At 48.1% G+C, this 16,146-nt stretch overlaps 2 protein-coding genes across 5 annotated transcripts in view; one reads left to right on the forward strand and one right to left on the reverse strand.

Annotated features, from left to right (window-relative positions):
* Positions 1-11,440, forward strand: part of alg13 (ALG13 UDP-N-acetylglucosaminyltransferase subunit) — a 26,294-nt gene extending 14,854 nt beyond the window's left edge. For 2 of the 4 annotated variants that reach the window (XM_086297270.1, XM_086297267.1), the window contains exons 13-25: positions 70-331; positions 539-646; positions 887-1,034; positions 1,526-1,697; positions 1,847-1,882; positions 1,958-2,013; positions 2,165-2,233; positions 8,621-8,747; positions 8,972-9,091; positions 9,202-9,242; positions 9,748-9,865; positions 10,138-10,245; positions 10,710-11,440. In XM_086297270.1, the coding sequence (XP_086153396.1) occupies positions 70-331; positions 539-646; positions 887-1,034; positions 1,526-1,697; positions 1,847-1,882; positions 1,958-2,013; positions 2,165-2,233; positions 8,621-8,747; positions 8,972-9,091; positions 9,202-9,242; positions 9,748-9,865; positions 10,138-10,245; positions 10,710-11,083 (1,739 nt within the window). In that variant the 3' untranslated portion in view covers positions 11,084-11,440. The remainder of the gene's footprint in view (positions 1-69; positions 332-538; positions 647-886; positions 1,035-1,525; positions 1,698-1,846; positions 1,883-1,957; positions 2,014-2,164; positions 2,234-8,620; positions 8,748-8,971; positions 9,092-9,201; positions 9,243-9,747; positions 9,866-10,137; positions 10,246-10,709) is intronic. The other 2 variants (XM_086297269.1, XM_086297268.1) reach the window with 2 other exon arrangements.
* Positions 11,441-12,429: 989 nt separating this feature from the next.
* LOC147328707 (protein EOLA1) lies at positions 12,430-15,935 on the reverse strand. Its single transcript, XM_086297289.1, has 3 exons — positions 15,761-15,935; positions 13,248-13,508; positions 12,430-13,182 (listed from the first exon to the last, which is right to left on the reverse strand). Exons 2-3 carry the CDS (start codon positions 13,504-13,506, stop codon positions 12,974-12,976), a joined length of 468 nt encoding a protein of 155 aa, XP_086153415.1. The 5' UTR covers positions 13,507-13,508; positions 15,761-15,935; the 3' UTR covers positions 12,430-12,973.
* Positions 15,936-16,146: the final 211 nt, after the last annotated feature.

Below are 16,146 nucleotides of genomic sequence, written 5' to 3' on the forward strand. Positions count from 1 at the left end.
TTTTGTTTTATCCTTTTCCTGTGTTACTCACCTGACTTCCTGTACGGTCTCTTCCTGTCTCTCCCTCAGACCCGGACTCTCGTGGTCACCGGCATCACCGCCATCGCTACTTCAGGAAATCTCGTGGGATGAAGGGAACAGAGCTGCTAATCCCACCTCCTCCTTCCTATGGAGGCCCCGCCCCCTCGAGTCTGCCACCTCGCTTCCAACCGGCGGGCCACCCCCGCCCACCCCCTCCTCCATCACCTGGAGCTATGACCTATGACCCCTATGCCCCCCCTCACCATCACCATCCCCCCCCAGCCCGAACACCACGCTACGGAGCCTCAAGGTGAGACTTTACCTGAGATGCACCTGTGCAGTTTGACTCACAGACACAAATGTTTTAAATGCACTTTTCTAAAGGTGGGACCCGCCCCCTTAGTTTCCTGATCGATGTCAGTGGCTCCGACCATCGGTAAAAAATATCATGTTAATGAGGTGTGTGTGTGTGTGTGTGTGTGTGTGTGTGTGCACGCGCGCAAATGTTTCTGGTCAGAAGCTCCACCCGTTTCCTGAACCGTCACCTGATTGGTACTCAGCTGACCTATTACCATCCTGGTCGCAGGTATTATCAGGACTACGAGAGCTTCACCTTCAGGTCCCGGTAAACGCACGACACGCCAACACGCACGACACGCCAACACGCACGACACGCCAACACGCACGACACTGATGTAACCACCAGGAATGACCGGTCAGCTGATCTCTGAAGCAGCTCCTGTTTTTAAAATGAATCGAGTCATGTGACATGAGGTGCTGTAATCGCAGACAAAGTCACTCTGGCCTGAAAGAGGATGTGATGTCAGTCGGTGGGTTTTTATTTTCTCCTCCGTGGTTTTTTCAGGCGCAGTCGGCGTCAGCTGGCAGCGGCTCTGAACAAAGAGTGTCAGTTTGGTTTTCCCGAGGCGGTGGAGGAGCCGGCCGATCTGGACGCAGCCATCTCGTACTACCAGCTCGATGGCGCCGGCGACGGCGTCTTCCCTCCGCTGCCAGTGAGTATGTGCTGGGAAAAATCCTCCGATGATGGCGGCGCGTGTGTGCACGGAGCGCTGAGGCAGGTGGGAGGGGCCGTGTGCTTCACGTGGTTTATGGTAAACACGTTTAAATGATGGTTACTCAAAAACCAGATTCTACATTACTGAGGACAGGTGAGGTAAGCAGCGACATCACATCTTTAAGAGTGTCCCAGATATTTGTCCTCTGAGACGTCAGACTCCATTTTATTGTGTGTGAGCTGAGATGAGTGACTGAGGTTTTTTCCACTTCCACGTGACCACAGCTATCGCCCCCTCTAGGCCATTAACAAGAATGCAGTTTTAAACTCCTACAAACATGTCTATCTTTTATATACAGCCTTTTCTTGGTTGTTGCTGGCAGCCAATAGAAAGGGCCCTTGAGTGAGGCGACTGATGATTGGTCACAGACTTGTTGTCGAAGAAGAAGTGTAACATTTTCAGGTCACATTTTACTGTTTCCTATGCAGGGCCCCACTGTGGCTCCTCCCCCCTCCATTGGTGCCCCAGCCCCTCCCTCTGGCTCCTCCTATAGAGTTCAGAGAGGCTCTGGGCCCCTCTCCCCTGCCCCCCCACCCAGAAACACTCCCGTGTGCTCGTCAGAGGAGGAGCAGGAGGACATAAGCACAGTGGAGGACCAGGGTGAGGACGCCACTGCTCACTTCAGATTTTCACTTCCTTCCCCTTAGTAACCTTTCACAGTAAAAGTCTAATGAGAGGTTTTTACTGTGAAAACTCATCAGAAACTGACTTTAAGTGTGTGTGTGTGTGTGTGTGTCTCCCGCATGCAGCCGAGTACACGGAGGACTTCATCTACAGTTCACAGGGTGAGTAACGTGATCCCGCTGTGACACGCCTCCCTGCAGCAGCCATGTTGGTGACTCCGTCTCACACTATTTCAGATCAGAGTTTCCAGACCTCCGGAGTTTACAGCGCCACTGAGACCTCCACCAATCAGGTAAGAGCTGACCTCTGTCTCCTGTTAGTGTGATGCAGGTCAGCATAATGTTGCACATGAAAACAGGTTTGAAATTCGCACGTGTGAAGAGGTCATGTGATCAGTGACCCCATGAAGCTGTAATCAGTCTGTTTTTATTTTATTTTGAAAGGATGAGCAGGAAGGAGGCGTGGCTGACTCTCCCACGAGATCAGACGTGAACTTCAGCTACAGCCAGCAGGTACGTCCCGCAGCGTAGCTTGAAGGTGACATCATCGCGTGTGTGACAGCAGTGCCAGGGTAGCTCAGTGGTTGGCGCTGCTGCCTCGCAGTCTGAGCGTCTCGTTTCAGACCCGGGAAAGTTCAACTTCCTGCTTCAGACTTCAGGAGAATATCGTTGCGACCGCGCCATAGACTGCAGCTGCCATCTCTGCTCCGCCTCGTCTCGGTGGGCGGCGACAAGCTGGACAGAGAACGGCTCTAAACATTGTTCGTCCAATCAAAAACCTGTACAGCAGGCCTAAAGCGCCTGTCCAACGTCATCCTCCAGAGGTCGCAACCTCTGAAGGTGGTGGTGCTTGGACTTTGAGCACTTCCTGTTCCTGTGACGCGCCGAGCTCTCTTCTTCTCTTCGTTTTGGTCTAACGGCAGTCGGGACAAAGTCTGAGTGTGCATTTCCTGTTTTTGTTCAAAAACATAAACACATTCATTCCTTTCTTTCTACATACGGGAACAGGGATATCTGGCGATATCTGCATCTGACTGAAAGGAGTATTCCTTTTTCTCTAACGTCCATCACACTTTTTCTAGGATAGACTACTTGACTAGTATTGCATGTGCCTGTGAATACCGTGCCATAGTTATATCAGACCACGCCCCTTTAATTCTGACTGGCTATGCCTGACTTACCTAGAACAGACAGGAGTTGGCGTTTTAACCCCACGCTACTATCTGATAATACCTTTCTGGAATTTATAAATCAAATCAAATCAAATCACTTTTATTGTCACATCACATGTGCAGGCACACTGGCACAGCACATGCGAGTGAAATTCTTGTGTGCGAGCCCCACAAGCAACAGAGATGTGCAAACACAACAACACAAACGAGCAAAATACAAGAATGGCCAACCTGAAACTAATAAATATATGTACAATATATAATAGTGTATGCATTTCTGGATGTGTATACTAAATATTTTCCTACGTGTGTGTGTGTGTGTGTGTGTGTGTGTGTGTGTGTGTGTGTGTGTGTGTGTGTACACATTTTTACAAATTAAATAGTAAAAAAAATAATAATAAAATATACAGAGGTTTGTAGTTGGATATTGTGCAAAACAAGTGGCATTACTGTACAGTATGGAGTGCATAATGTTGAAGTTCCAGTAGTGAAGCTGAGGTGTCTATGACGTGTTCAGCAGTCTGATGGCCTGGTGGAAAAAGCTGTCTCTCAGTCTGCTGGTACGGGACCGGATGCTGCAGAACCTCCTTCCTGATGGAAGCAGTCTGAACAGTTTATGGCTGGGGTGACTGGAGTCCTTGATGATCCTCCCCGCTTTCCTCAGGCAGCGCTTCCTGTAGATGTCTTGGAGGGAGGGAAGCTCACCTCCAATTATCCGTTCAGAGCACCGCACTACTCGCTGGAGAGCTTTGCAGTTGTAGGCGGTGCTGTTGCCATACCAGGTGGTGATGCATCCAGTGAGGATGCTCTCAATGGCACAGTGATAGAAGGTCCTGAGGATGCGGGGGCTCATGCCGAATCTTTTCAGTCTCCTGAGAAAGAAGAGGCGCTGCTGCGCCTTCTTCACTGTTTTGTTTGTGTGTACTGACCACGTAAGATCCTCAGCCAGATGTACTCCAAGGAACCGGAAGCTGCTCACTCTCTCCACAGCAGCGCCGTTGATGGTGATGGGGGTGTGTACTTCTCTGCACCTCCGGAAGTCCACTATCAACTCCTTTGTCTTTGCGACGTTGAGGGTGAGATGGTTGTCTTGACACCAGTGGGTCAGGGCGCTGACCTCCTCCCTGTAAGCCGTCTCATCACCGTTGGTGATAAGACCCACCACTGTAGTGTCGTCCGCAAACTTCACAATGATGTTGGAGCTGTTAGTGGCTGTGCAGTCGTAGGTGTAGAGTGAGTACAGGAGAGGGCTCAGTACACACCCCTGTGGAGCACCAGTGTTCAGTGTGACGGGGGATGAGGTGATGCTGCCCAGTCTGACCACCTGGCGTCTGTCAGACAGGAAGCTAAGGATCCAGCTGCAGAGGGAGCTGCTCAGTCCTAGATCCTGCAGTTTCCTGTCCAGCTTCGAGGGAACGATGGTATTGAATGCTGAGCTGTAATCTACAAACAGCATCCTCACATACGTGTCTCTCTTCTCCAGGTGTGACAGGGCAGTGTGTAGTGTCAGGGCTATGGCATCATCAGTGGACCTGTTGTGGCGGTATGCGAACTGTAGAGGGTCCAGTGAGTCGGGTAGTGCAGAGCAGATGAAGTCCCTGACCAGCTTCTCGAAGCATTTGCTCATGATGGGGGTCAGGGCTACAGGTCGCCAGTCGTTCAATGAGGAGATGGTGGAGGATTTGGGTACAGGGACGATGGTGGCCATTTTGAAGCAGGCTGGGACTACAGACAGAGAGAGGGAAAGGTTGAAGATGTGTGTGAACACTCCAGCCAGCTGAGCCGCGCATGACTTGAGGACGCGGCCGGGAATCCCGTCCGGACCAGTAGCTTTGCGCGCGTTCACCTTCCTGAAGCACTTCCGCACATCCTCCTCAGACACAGTGTGCGCACTGACGTCATCCGCGGTGCGCACACTGTCCGGTCTCATGGTGTTCGCTGTGTCGAATCTAGCGTAGAATACGTTTAGATCCTCACACAGAGAGGCCGTGGTCTGCGGTGTGCTGGTTTTCCCTCTAAAGTCTGTGATCGTGTTTAGTCCCTGCCACATCCTCCGAGGGTTGTCAAACTGTTGCTCCACCCTGTCCCTGTACTCACGTTTGGCTGCTTTGATCGTCTTCCGGAGTTGGTAATGTGCGTGTTTGTAGTCCGATGTGTTCGCGGAGGCAAAGGCGGTGTTCCGTGCCGCCAGTGCCGCGCGAACATCTCCGTTAATCCAAATAACCAAATTAAGCTCTTTTTAGACGCCAATCTTTCCCCAAATATTTCTAGCCTTTTAGTTTGGGACTCAATGAAGGCCTATCCCCGAGGGCAGATCATTTCATATACAGCTAATGTAAAGAGGGTAAACTTCAAAGAAAGGCAAGAATTAGCCGATAAAATAAAACACTTGGACCATCACTATGCATACAATAAGGACTCTGAGGTTTACAAGAAACATATTGAACTCCAAACCAAATTTGAACTTCTTTCAACTCATGCCGTGGAGTAGAACTATTTATTTGCTGTGCTGGAAAGATATGGGTTCGGTCCCAACTTCATCTCATGGATCAAGTGCCTATACTTGTCCCCTGTTGCGTCTGTTTGCACTAATAGCCAGAAATCAAAACCATTCAAACTCAAACGTGGCACACGTCAGGACTGTCCCCTTAGCCTGTTGTTATTTGATCTAGCTACTGAACCTTTAGCAATGCTGTTTCGAAGCAGTAAACTTGTCCAGGGCATACAAAGAGGTCAAACTGAACAGTCTCTCTCTATGCTGACGATTTATTGCTTTTTATCTCAAATGCACATGCTTCCCTAACGTCTATATTGTCTCTACTCACGCGTTTCAGTCAAGTCTGTGGTTATAAATTAAATCTGTCCAAGAGCGAACTTTGTCTATCAAATGAAGAAGCGTTTCCAATAGATTTGTCGGGTTTCCCCTTTAAAGTGGTCAAGGAGCAGTTCACCTACCTGGTATTACAATTACAAGAAAGTATAAACAACTTCTCAAAGCCGACTTTTTTACACTATTGAAGAATGTCAAACAAAGCCTTCAACAGTGGTCACCCCTGAACACAACTGTGGTCGGACGAATTAATTCAATTAAAATGAATATCCTTCCTAAATTCTTACACTTCAAATCAAAATGTATTTATAGAGCACATATTAAAACAACAGTGTTGACCATAGTGCTTCACAGTCAGTGAAAACACAAGACAATTAAAACAAACAATAAAACAGGACAACAAACAATAGGTAACAACACAATAAGCTAAAACAGCCAACGAGTTAGAATCAAAGGCCAAAGTAAAAAGATAAGTTTTAAGACGTGATTTAAACGACTGGATCGACTCGGCAGTACGAACATGAACAGGGAGGTTATTCCAGAGTCTGGGTGCCACGGTTGCAAAGGCCCGGTCACCGCTCGACTTCATTCGAGACCTAGGTTGTGCAAGGAGCCTGTGATTGGACGATCTAAGTGCTCTGTTGGGATTGTGTAAGTGGAGGAGTTCAGAGAGATAGCTGGGCGCTAAATTATTCTGAATTTTAAAAGTGAACAAAAGAATTTAAAAATCTATGCGATATTTGACAGGGAGCCAATGTAATTTGCTTAAATTGGAGTTATGCGTTCATAGATTCTCGTACCTGTTAAAAGACGCGCAGCTGCATTTTGAATTAACTGAAGCCGGTAAAGAGAAGAGTGTTGGAGGCCCGAGTAGAGGCAGTTACAGTAGTCCAGTCTGGATGTGATAAATGCGTGGACAAGCTTTTCAAGGTCCTTTAAAGGAAGTAATGGCTTTGCTTTGGATATCTGACGCAACTGGCAAAAGCTGTTTTTACCACAGTGGAGACGTGTTTCTGAAGTTTAAAAGGGCCATCCAGGAACACTCAGAGGTTCCTTACAGTGAGCGAGAGATGGCTAGCGAGAGGGCCAAGGGCATCAGCTAACCGGTCTAGCAGAGTGTGACTACCAAAGACTATGATTTCGGTCTTATTTTCGCTCAATGTAAGAAAATTATGTGATAACCAAAATTTAACTTCATGCAAACAGTTGAACAGAGGTTGCAAAGAAGCAGACACATCGGATTTCAGAGGTGAATAAATCTGGATATCATCGGCATAACGGTGAAAGGAGATGTTGTATTTACTAAAAATTAATCCCAACATGTACAAAGAGCAGGACCGAGCACGGACCCTCGAGGCACACCACAGTAAATAGGGGCAGAAGCCGAGGAGTGTTGCCCCATAGCAACAGAGAACGACCTCTCTGAGAGGTAGGATTTAAACCAAGTTAAACCGTACCTTTGAGACCAACTTATTTCAATCTTTACCAGTCTTCATCCCCAAGTCTTTCTTTACAACTCTAGACTCTCCTGGAATCTCCTCTTATATTTGGAAGGGTAAACGACCTGGAGTAGCTAAGGTGCATTTACAGAAACCTAAGATTGAAGGGGGTCTGGCACTCCCCAACTTCCGCTTTTACTATTGGGCTGCCAACATTCGGTCCCTGACCTACTGGTTCCAGTCTGGGGAGGGTGTGGGCCCCACCAGCTGGCTGGCAATGGAATCAGGCTCAACTCAGGGAATTTTCTCTTGCCTTCTTTCTGGGTTCTTCTCTTCCTTCATCCATTGACAACTTTACATCTAATCCAATAATTCGGCACTCCCTCAGGGTTTGGGCGCAGTTCAGGAGACATTTCAATCTTAATTATTTTTCACTTAAAAGCCCCATCCTTTCAAACCACCTATTCCTCCCCCAGCTTTGGACAACTTGTTCCAGGTCTGGTTTAGAGCAGGTATTATTTACTTTAAAGGTCTCTTTATACACAATAAACTATCATCATTCGATCAGCTGGCAGGAAAATACATCTTCCCAAAACTCACTTTTTTAGATAGATTTTACAAAGCAGACATTTTTTGCAATCCCACCTCTCAAATTTTCCAGAAGCTCCAGCTGCTAACTTACTGGACGAGCTCCTTAATTTGCAACTATCAGGCAAAGCTGTAATGTCTCGCATCTATAATAAACTGTGCAGTGTAACCCCAGCTCCCATTCTCAAGTCCATGAGGTGGACTTGAGAGGTGGAAGGCCGCTGCCCCGCCCTCCCATGTTCGGTGGCTTGCTGATGTCATGTCATGTCTCAGTCTGGAAAAGATCCACTGCTCCATCCAGAACCAAAAGGGCACATTCGATAAAATTTGGGGTCTCTTTCTGGAAAACTTCTCTAAACTTCAACTTACGGATGTTCCAGCTGACTAACGGATTTGCTTCTCCATAGTGGTCTGATGTCTGTCTGTTAATGGGAATGTGAAGCTCAGTGATGTTGCAGCTAACTTCTGTGTGGTTCTTGTGGACAGGGTTAGTTAATATCATAATCCCTCTGGCTTTGGTTATCTTGTAGTTTTTTTCTTTTCGTTGCTTGTTTGGTAAATAATAAGAGAGGAAAACGATGTTCTAACATGAGAAGTTCTGTTTTGTATTCATTGTAAACAGTTTGTTGTCCGTCTTTTCTTTCTTTGTAAACTATATCCATAAATACTCTATAAAAATATTTTGTATTAAAGGGGGAAAAAAGAAAACGCTTGGTGGGTTCTGTGTGTACGAGCAGAATCGCTGTGACTGAAAACAGAAATTGAGATCTTTTGATCACAGAATCCTGATGTGCTGCCCCCTGTGGCTGCCTGCAGAGCTGCAGGTGTTCGCTCACTGCTGTGTGTGTGTGTGTGTGTGTGTGTGTTTCAGGTAGTGAAGCCGCTGTCAGTCATCTGCTCGTCTCCATCTTCCTCTTCCTCCTCACCCTCCTCTTCCTCATCACGGCTACCAGCAGCTGCTCACCTGCCGTCAGCCACACACGCGCAGACACGCTCAGGTAAGCAAACACTGCCCACCTCAGTTACTTCTCTCAGAGCTCTGCCCTGTTTAAGGCCCGAACCCGCTTTAATTGGCTCTGATTGGCTGCACCTCTAAAACAGGAAGTCTGAATATCAGGGGGAGGGACTTCTGTCACCTCTGAGAGCTTTAGCTGACACGAAGTCTTTCAGTCTCATTGGTTCTCAGTAGGTTGCCATACACTAACACGTTTTCTGGTTCCAGTTGCCATGGCGATCCCAGCTGCTTCTTCCTGGTTGGTTAATGAGTTGGGTGAGCCGCTCTGCACTGTGGTAGCCCCGCCCCCTTATTCATATGACCCTAATGGAAGTGATTTACCAAGAGGTCAGAAGTCAAAAGCTTGTGTTTACAGTTTGTATCCATATGGATCAGTTTGATTTATGTGTCTGTGTGTGTGTGTGTGTGTGTGTGTCTGTGTGTGTGTGTGTGTGTAGACTGCAGAGTCCTCCAGTATTACTTCAATTTGGGCGTCCAGGTAAGAGACACCTGAACAGTAAACAGCAGTCTTTGAAGCGGCGCTGACAGGTGAAGGTGAGACGCCTGAATGAATTCACGGAGCATCACAGAATGTTGATTCTGTTCTGGACGTTTTCAGTGGGAGAAACCTTTCGTTATCATCCAGGTGATCCTTCAGTCTCAGCTGACTGCAGGTTTCCGATCTATAAACAGGACATAATGACTGAAACTAGCTCAGCTCCTCCACTGGCAAATCTGTTTTAGCAGCAGAAGTCTGAGTGCACCTGAGTCACTTGCAGGTGTGGTAAACATCTTCCAAGGACACTCTGATCACCTGGGTCCTGTGGAGGTCATGTGACTGGTGTTCCTCTCCTTTAACCTGTGGCTGCCGTTTCAAAGAGACACACGTTTCCTTCAGGTTCTTTGAATGTTTATAGATGATTCTGCAGGTGTTTCAGGTTCAGGTGATGACATGATGCTGTGAATTTGTCATGTGACCGTCATGTGACCATCTGTCTCCTCAGTGGTACCATCAGAGCTGCTGGCAGCAACAGCAGCAGGTGTATCCCGCCTCCTCACCTGAGACTGCCTACCCCTACCAGCCCTACACGCCCTACCTGGGCCAGGAGCCCCCTCTGCACGGTAAGAGTGATCGGTTCCAGCAGGTGGTGCTGCACTTCCTCCACCTGTATACAAAAGATGCAAGTTTCATCTTTTAGCTGAGCCTTCACTTCCGTAGCAAAGCCTTTCACAATAAAACAGTGCGATCAGGTAGGCGGCAACTGTGGGGAACACATGACTAACAGGAAGATGTGTGCAGTGATGTCATTACAGCATGGATGGTCCCTCAGGTGTTTTAATTTAAGCTCCACCCCCTTTACTGTGACTTGATCTGTCCCATCTTCCGTCCCCAGCTGCCTCCCAGCCGTTCTCTGAGACTGGGCGGATCTCCCATCAGCCCGCCAGCTCCTACCCAGAATCCTCCAGGTCTGCAGATGGACAGACAGAGGGACACAACGGCGGTCAGTACTAGTGACACACCTTTACCTTTGGAGTGCACACGCTGCCAAAACAGGAAGTGTTTGTCAATAAAACAGTGTAGAAGTGCCAGAGGTCAGCAGGTCTGTTGGTGAAGCTTTACAGCTGCATAACGGTGAGAGTGGCGTGATGAGGAGGGAAGGGTGGGGCGAACCCTACACCATCCAGCTGTCACATTCCTGTACCGAATGACTACTGTATTGTTATTAAGGTGAAATTTGACCGGATGAACATAGCAAACAGGCGTGGCAACAGACAGGAAGTGCGATGCAGTAATTCTGGAGTCAGGTGCAGTGTAAATGAAGACAGAAGCACAATGCGCCAATTGCAGGCGCTGTTAGTCATTGGTCAGGTCACATGATTAGTCTGCCTCCACGTTAAAACCCAAATTTTCTGCATTATAAACGAATTTACTTTGAAAATATAAGCATGTGGTTTGTCTCCTCAGGTGTCTCCATGGAAAGCTCCTCCTCCATCAGTCCTACTCCTCCAGGCTCCGCCCCCTCCTCTGCTCTCCTCTACCCAGATCAGTCGCCCCTCCCTCCTCCTCTCCCACTACTCCACCTGCCATATGAAGCTCCACCCCCAAGCACCTACCTGACTACAGCCCCTGCACCTCCTCTTCCACATCCCGCCCACCACCCTCACCACTCTTCCTACCACCCATGCCTCCCTTCCTCTGTCCACTGGGGGCCAATATCGACTGGAGGCCACGCCCCACGACTCTACTGCCCTGCCCCCAACCCTTCTCACGTTGTTGGATACATTGCTGCCCCGTCCCCTCACCACACAGCCACACACTACATCCCACCCACTATGTAACGTGCATATTAGCTCAAGGCTAAAAACCCTTTTGTTTTGAATTAGTGGTAACATTATTATGAACACTTTTCCTGCAGCAAGACTTTCAAAATTAAAGTTAGGATTTAAAGGTAAATATTGGCTGGATGTTAATGGATGTTGCTGTTGGTTAAAATTCATGTTGTGACAGCCAATATGAGGTGGTGGGTGTGACCAGTCCCTATTTGTGGAGGGATCTCTTTGTGTTGATGTTTTGTTGTTTGGGTTTTGGGTGAATAAAGTTTGTTTCACCAGCAGATGGCGTTTTTGCTTCATCTGGTCACATGACTATTGTCCAGTTAACAGTCCCAAACATCAACTTCCTGTTTTTTATGCTTTGAGCAAACAGGAAGTAAAATAATAAAGCCAGAAAGGTGCGATTCTCCACAGGGCGTGAGAGGGGGGGGATCAGAGGGGAGTTACAGATGATAGGTCGTCATCTCTGGCGAGGGGCCAGCGCCTCAGTGTGTCAGTTTGAGCTCTCAGGTAGAAAACTCTCACCTGTGCAGGTTAGGGGTGAGTGTGATTCATAGCAGCAGAAAATTTGAGAGCTTTGGAGGCTGACTCTGATTTTCTTTGTTTCCATGGAAACTAAAATCAATAAAGGCATTTTTTTCCATTACAGCTGCTGTGACATTGAAGTTCAGTAAGTAATCTGATTACACTGAGACAAAGGTTGATGGATGTTTGAACGACTGCTTTGTCCAGACCTGTGATGAGCAGCGAAGCCTGAGACGACCCCCCCCCCCCCCCCCCCCCCCCCCCACTGAGTCGCCTGTCGTCATTTTTTTAAACCTTTATTGACACAGGAAGTGGCGTCACAGCCAAGAACAGAAACGCGGTGATTGAGGGACGTCCCTCAGCCCAGGAACTCTTTATCTGGATTTGCTTATGGTGACCTCATCATTCGGGATGAGCTCACGTGGATGTAGCTGCTCCATCCACCGCCGCTTGTTTCACAGAGAAAAGCGCCACAGGTTGTATGAAAATCTGCAGATGGTGTGTTGACTCAGCCTGATACATGTTTAAATTATACTGTATGTGTATTGATCACTGTGGTTTTTATAGATCTGATTGGTTAACGGGTGCTGGTTTCATACCTGCTGATAAGTTACCATGGTAACATGCAGTTACCTGGATTAGAGGTCTGTTTGTGTGTTTATCCATTTGTTTTGTTGATGGAACCATGAATTCTGCAGTTTACCATCCTGGTTTAGTCAAAGTCCTGATGGCTTCATGCTCTAAAACCCTCCAGTGTGACTGAATTACAACAATTCTGCACAGACTGTTTTCTAAAACAGCGAGAGAACAATGAGCAGAACAGCAAGCATAGCAAAATATTACCTTTTAATTTCAGTGTAACATACAGCCGCCTGATAACAGCACCACAGGTAGGTTACTTACACAAACACTGGACGTTTGGAACGTGTCCTTATTAACCCACCGGCAACAGTTGCCGTTTTAACCCCCACACATCAACAAAATTAAACATACAGTGAGTAGGACAAGTCTAAGGAGTGAAATGCATTCACTTATTTTGCAGTGAAAAATCTGGGATTAGACGGGTTCCATCATTTCAAAGAAACAAAGAACTGGACAGGTTGGACTTTTATCGAGCTGCTGTGAAGCCTCTGGTGCTCCGGGACGACGGCCCCAGGAGCTCAGATCATTGGTCTGACCCCCACCCCACCCTCAGAGATGGAAGACCTCGCTCGACCACAAAAATCAGGTGTGCTGATGACATCACAGTGACCTGATCTGAGGTCAGCGCCACCGCTCTGATCACAGATCAATGATCAGCTGTAAAAACCAATGTACTATGACAGAGAAGTCGCTCCGGCCTCGGTGCTCGGGTAGGTTACGTATGTGTTGTCACGGTAACAGTTTTGCTGGGATCTCTATGGTCCAGAGGTCGCGACCTCCCGGAGCTCTCAGTGGGGCCTTCAGCCAGCGAGGGTTGGACAGGTTAGTCAGGTGCTTCTCCTGCAGACCAATCAGCACGGCCGACTGCTCCAGGCACTGTAGGTCCTTCCCCTGGAGGGAGGCGGGGCAAAGCCAGGTCCGGCCCACATCCACCAATCCTAAAAGAGACCACAGGGTTTGTTCAGGGATGTGTAAATGTGGCAGAGTAAATAGGGATTCTAACCTGCCACCACGCCGCGGCCAAACCGCTCCCCGGACTCCAGAAGTGCCTCAATCTGAGCGCTGTCCATCCCCAGCAGGCCGCTTAGCACCGCCCTCCAGTCCGACCCCTCCCAGTTACGCTGAGCCACGTGGACCGCCAGCGTCTGGTTCTCCAGTGGAGCGAGCAGCGGCCTCCAGCGGCTTTCCACCGTCTTTACCCCGTTCAGAACCAGGCCGGCATACGGCTGCCGGAACGACAGGCACGGCACCTGCACCGCCATGTCTGCAAAACAAGCGCACCCAAACAGGACGCACTTTTCAGACGTATGAAACATTTTCAGTTTTTTTTTTAGCCCCTTTTGCATTAGTGCCTGCTCGACTCGCCACAACTCGACTCCACTGGGTTTCCACTATAATCAGTACCATCTAATATGGGTGCTCGTTGTTATAGCAACGTGTAAGCTTAATTAAAATGTGACACGAATGCGGGGGCTGTTTGTCAGATTCCGGGAGCACGGCGTTGTTTCTTGGAGCAAACCGTCCTAGCGTACATTCCTGCGGTCACACAATAATTCCAGCATAAATTTAAGTAGATAGGACGGGTTGCCACTTAATTTTGTGTTGTGCACATGCGCAGAAACAACAGGTAGGATGGTTTGTGAGGTTGGATGGATTCCCAGAACACATTTCTCTCGTTTTTTTGTGAAGTAGATGTTCTCATGACCCATCGAGTGACACCACTGACCAGCCAATCAGTGGCATGCTGTCCGATGACGTAATAGTTTAATACCTGCTCGGATCGCTTGGAACCCGTCCGAGCAGGTACTAAAACAGTACCAGGAACTAGTGATGTGACGTTCTGTATCGAGGCTTCAAATCTTGTGTCGCGTAATGGAGGGGGCGTTTCCCCGATACGCGTATCGAGGCTTGCTTCATTGATGGGAGGAGCTGAAAATGATGACGTCCGAAGCCTCGCTGCCCAGCTGTACCACGTGACTGGTTCAGGAAGTGGTTCGAACTTTGCCGCGAGCTATGACAGCGATATAAACCCCTCAGACCCCATTCAAAATGTGGGTGTTTGATGGAGAGTTGCGGTTAGTGAGAGTTTGGAGGTTTATGAAAGTCAGGAGAGAATGGAGCCAGCTAAGAAGAGGAGGATGTCCCTCCCAACAAGGTATGTAAATTTCTACAGAAGATCCATCCATCCATCTGCTTCCGCTTATCCTTTTCAGGGTCGCGGGGGGCGCTAGAGCCTATCCCAGCTGTCATGGGGGGAAAGGCAGGGTACACCCTGGACAGGTCGCCAGTCTGTCGCAGGGCTAACACACAGGGACAGACAACCATTCACACCTAGTGGCAATTTGGATTATCCAATTAACCTATCCCCACAAGCTGCATGTCTTTGGACGGTGGGAGGAAGCCGGAGTACCCGGAGAGAACCCACGCAAACACGGGGAGAACATGCAAACTCCACACAGAAAGACCCCGGCCTGATGGTGGAATTGAACTCAGGACCTTCTTGCTGCGCGGCAACAGTGCTAACCACCGTGCTGCCTACAAATTTCTACAGAAGATGTATTTTCATAATACTGATGGTGCAATACAATTTATGTTAAGCTGTCTTGACTTTTGTACAAGGTGAAGTGTTTGCTATGTGCCAGGGAGCTGGGATATAACAACAACACCTCATCCATGCTTAGGCACTACAGAGCTTTGCATGAGAGTAAGGGGACACCGATTGTGGAGCAAGACCAGGTGAGCCATCAAATGCAATGATAATATAGCATGCAGTAATGTTACTAAATGATATAACAATATTATACAACTGTAATAAGTTACGTGTGTGATATTTATATTTGTGCTTTGTTTTTATTGATTGAGGACTCTCAGCCATTTAGCATTGTGGAGGAGAAAGGATTTAAAAGATTTGTTAAATCATTAAATCCTAGCTATGCTCTCCCCACTAGAAAGGTCACAAGAGCAGTGAAAATTTAGTTTTTACAGAATAAAATGTGAACAGGCAGGACTGAGGCCTCAGTGTGTAGCTGTCCATACCTCAACGTTACAAAAGCACAACTACTGTCCACACCCCAACCACACCTCACCTCACAGTAAATGATCGTTTCCATACTGCCAGTATAAATATACACAGTATACTGCATCACTACAATATACATGTTTTACACACTCCTTTTGTTGTTGACATTTACAGGCTGTGTGCAAAAGGCCACACTCTTCAAATTCTTGCCAACTAATATTTTTACGTCCAGTAGGTGGCCTACTAGAGCAAATGAAGCTTCAAGACGCCTTGCACTGGGATGAACCAACTGGATGAAAAGCTTCAGTGCTTCATGAAGCTTCATCTGCCCATCACTACCAGGAACTGTGACCGAATGTAAAACCCTGAAAGCCGAGCAGCTACAAATGGAAAAGGGGCTGCAGTGCAACGTGAGGCGGTACCGGACTGTAACCGGAGCTGAGCCGCTTGTTCCGCCTTCACCACAAAGGTCTCTCCGTACAGGAGCAGAGACTCACTCGAGCAGGAAGCCGCTGGTTAGCAGAGAGTTGGCTCTCGGAGCTTCTTCCCGGCTGTGTGTGTGTTTGTCGGTGACGGCGTGACCTTTAACCCGGCGGTACTCAAACAGAAATGCCGCTCCGCTCCCGCTGATTTTTCTCACTTCCGCTCTGGCGGCTGCTCTTCTTCTCTGTGGGAAATAACTGCAGTACTGGACTCTCCTGCCCCCACAGGAAGAACTGAGACGAGTATATAAATGGATGAATGTAAATTTGACTCTTCCTCATTATCAAAGCTTTGTATCAAAACTTTATTTAACAGTACAAAAACATTCCTCTGTCTCGATGCATGCCCGATGATCCAGGTAAGGCTGAAATGACGGAGCAGATCCACCACTGAAAACTCG

This window comes from Aulonocara sp. 'chitande type north' Nkhata Bay, linkage group LG6 (genome assembly GCF_057382095.1).
Source record: "Aulonocara sp. 'chitande type north' Nkhata Bay isolate Kocher_YH1m ecotype deep benthic linkage group LG6, A_spYH_male_GT1.1, whole genome shotgun sequence".
Taxonomy (NCBI): Eukaryota; Metazoa; Chordata; class Actinopteri; order Cichliformes; family Cichlidae; genus Aulonocara; species Aulonocara sp. 'chitande type north' Nkhata Bay.

Excerpts from the sequence above, each read along its gene's own strand:
- LOC147328707 (XM_086297289.1), bottom strand. The coding sequence starts at position 13,506 with ATGGCGGTGCAGGTGCCGTGCCTGTCGTTCCGGCAGCCGTATGCCGGC. Across the intron at positions 13,183-13,247 it reads TGGCCGCGGCGTGGTGGCAG|GATTGGTGGATGTGGGCCGG; the intron begins GTTAGAATCCCT and ends GGTCTCTTTTAG.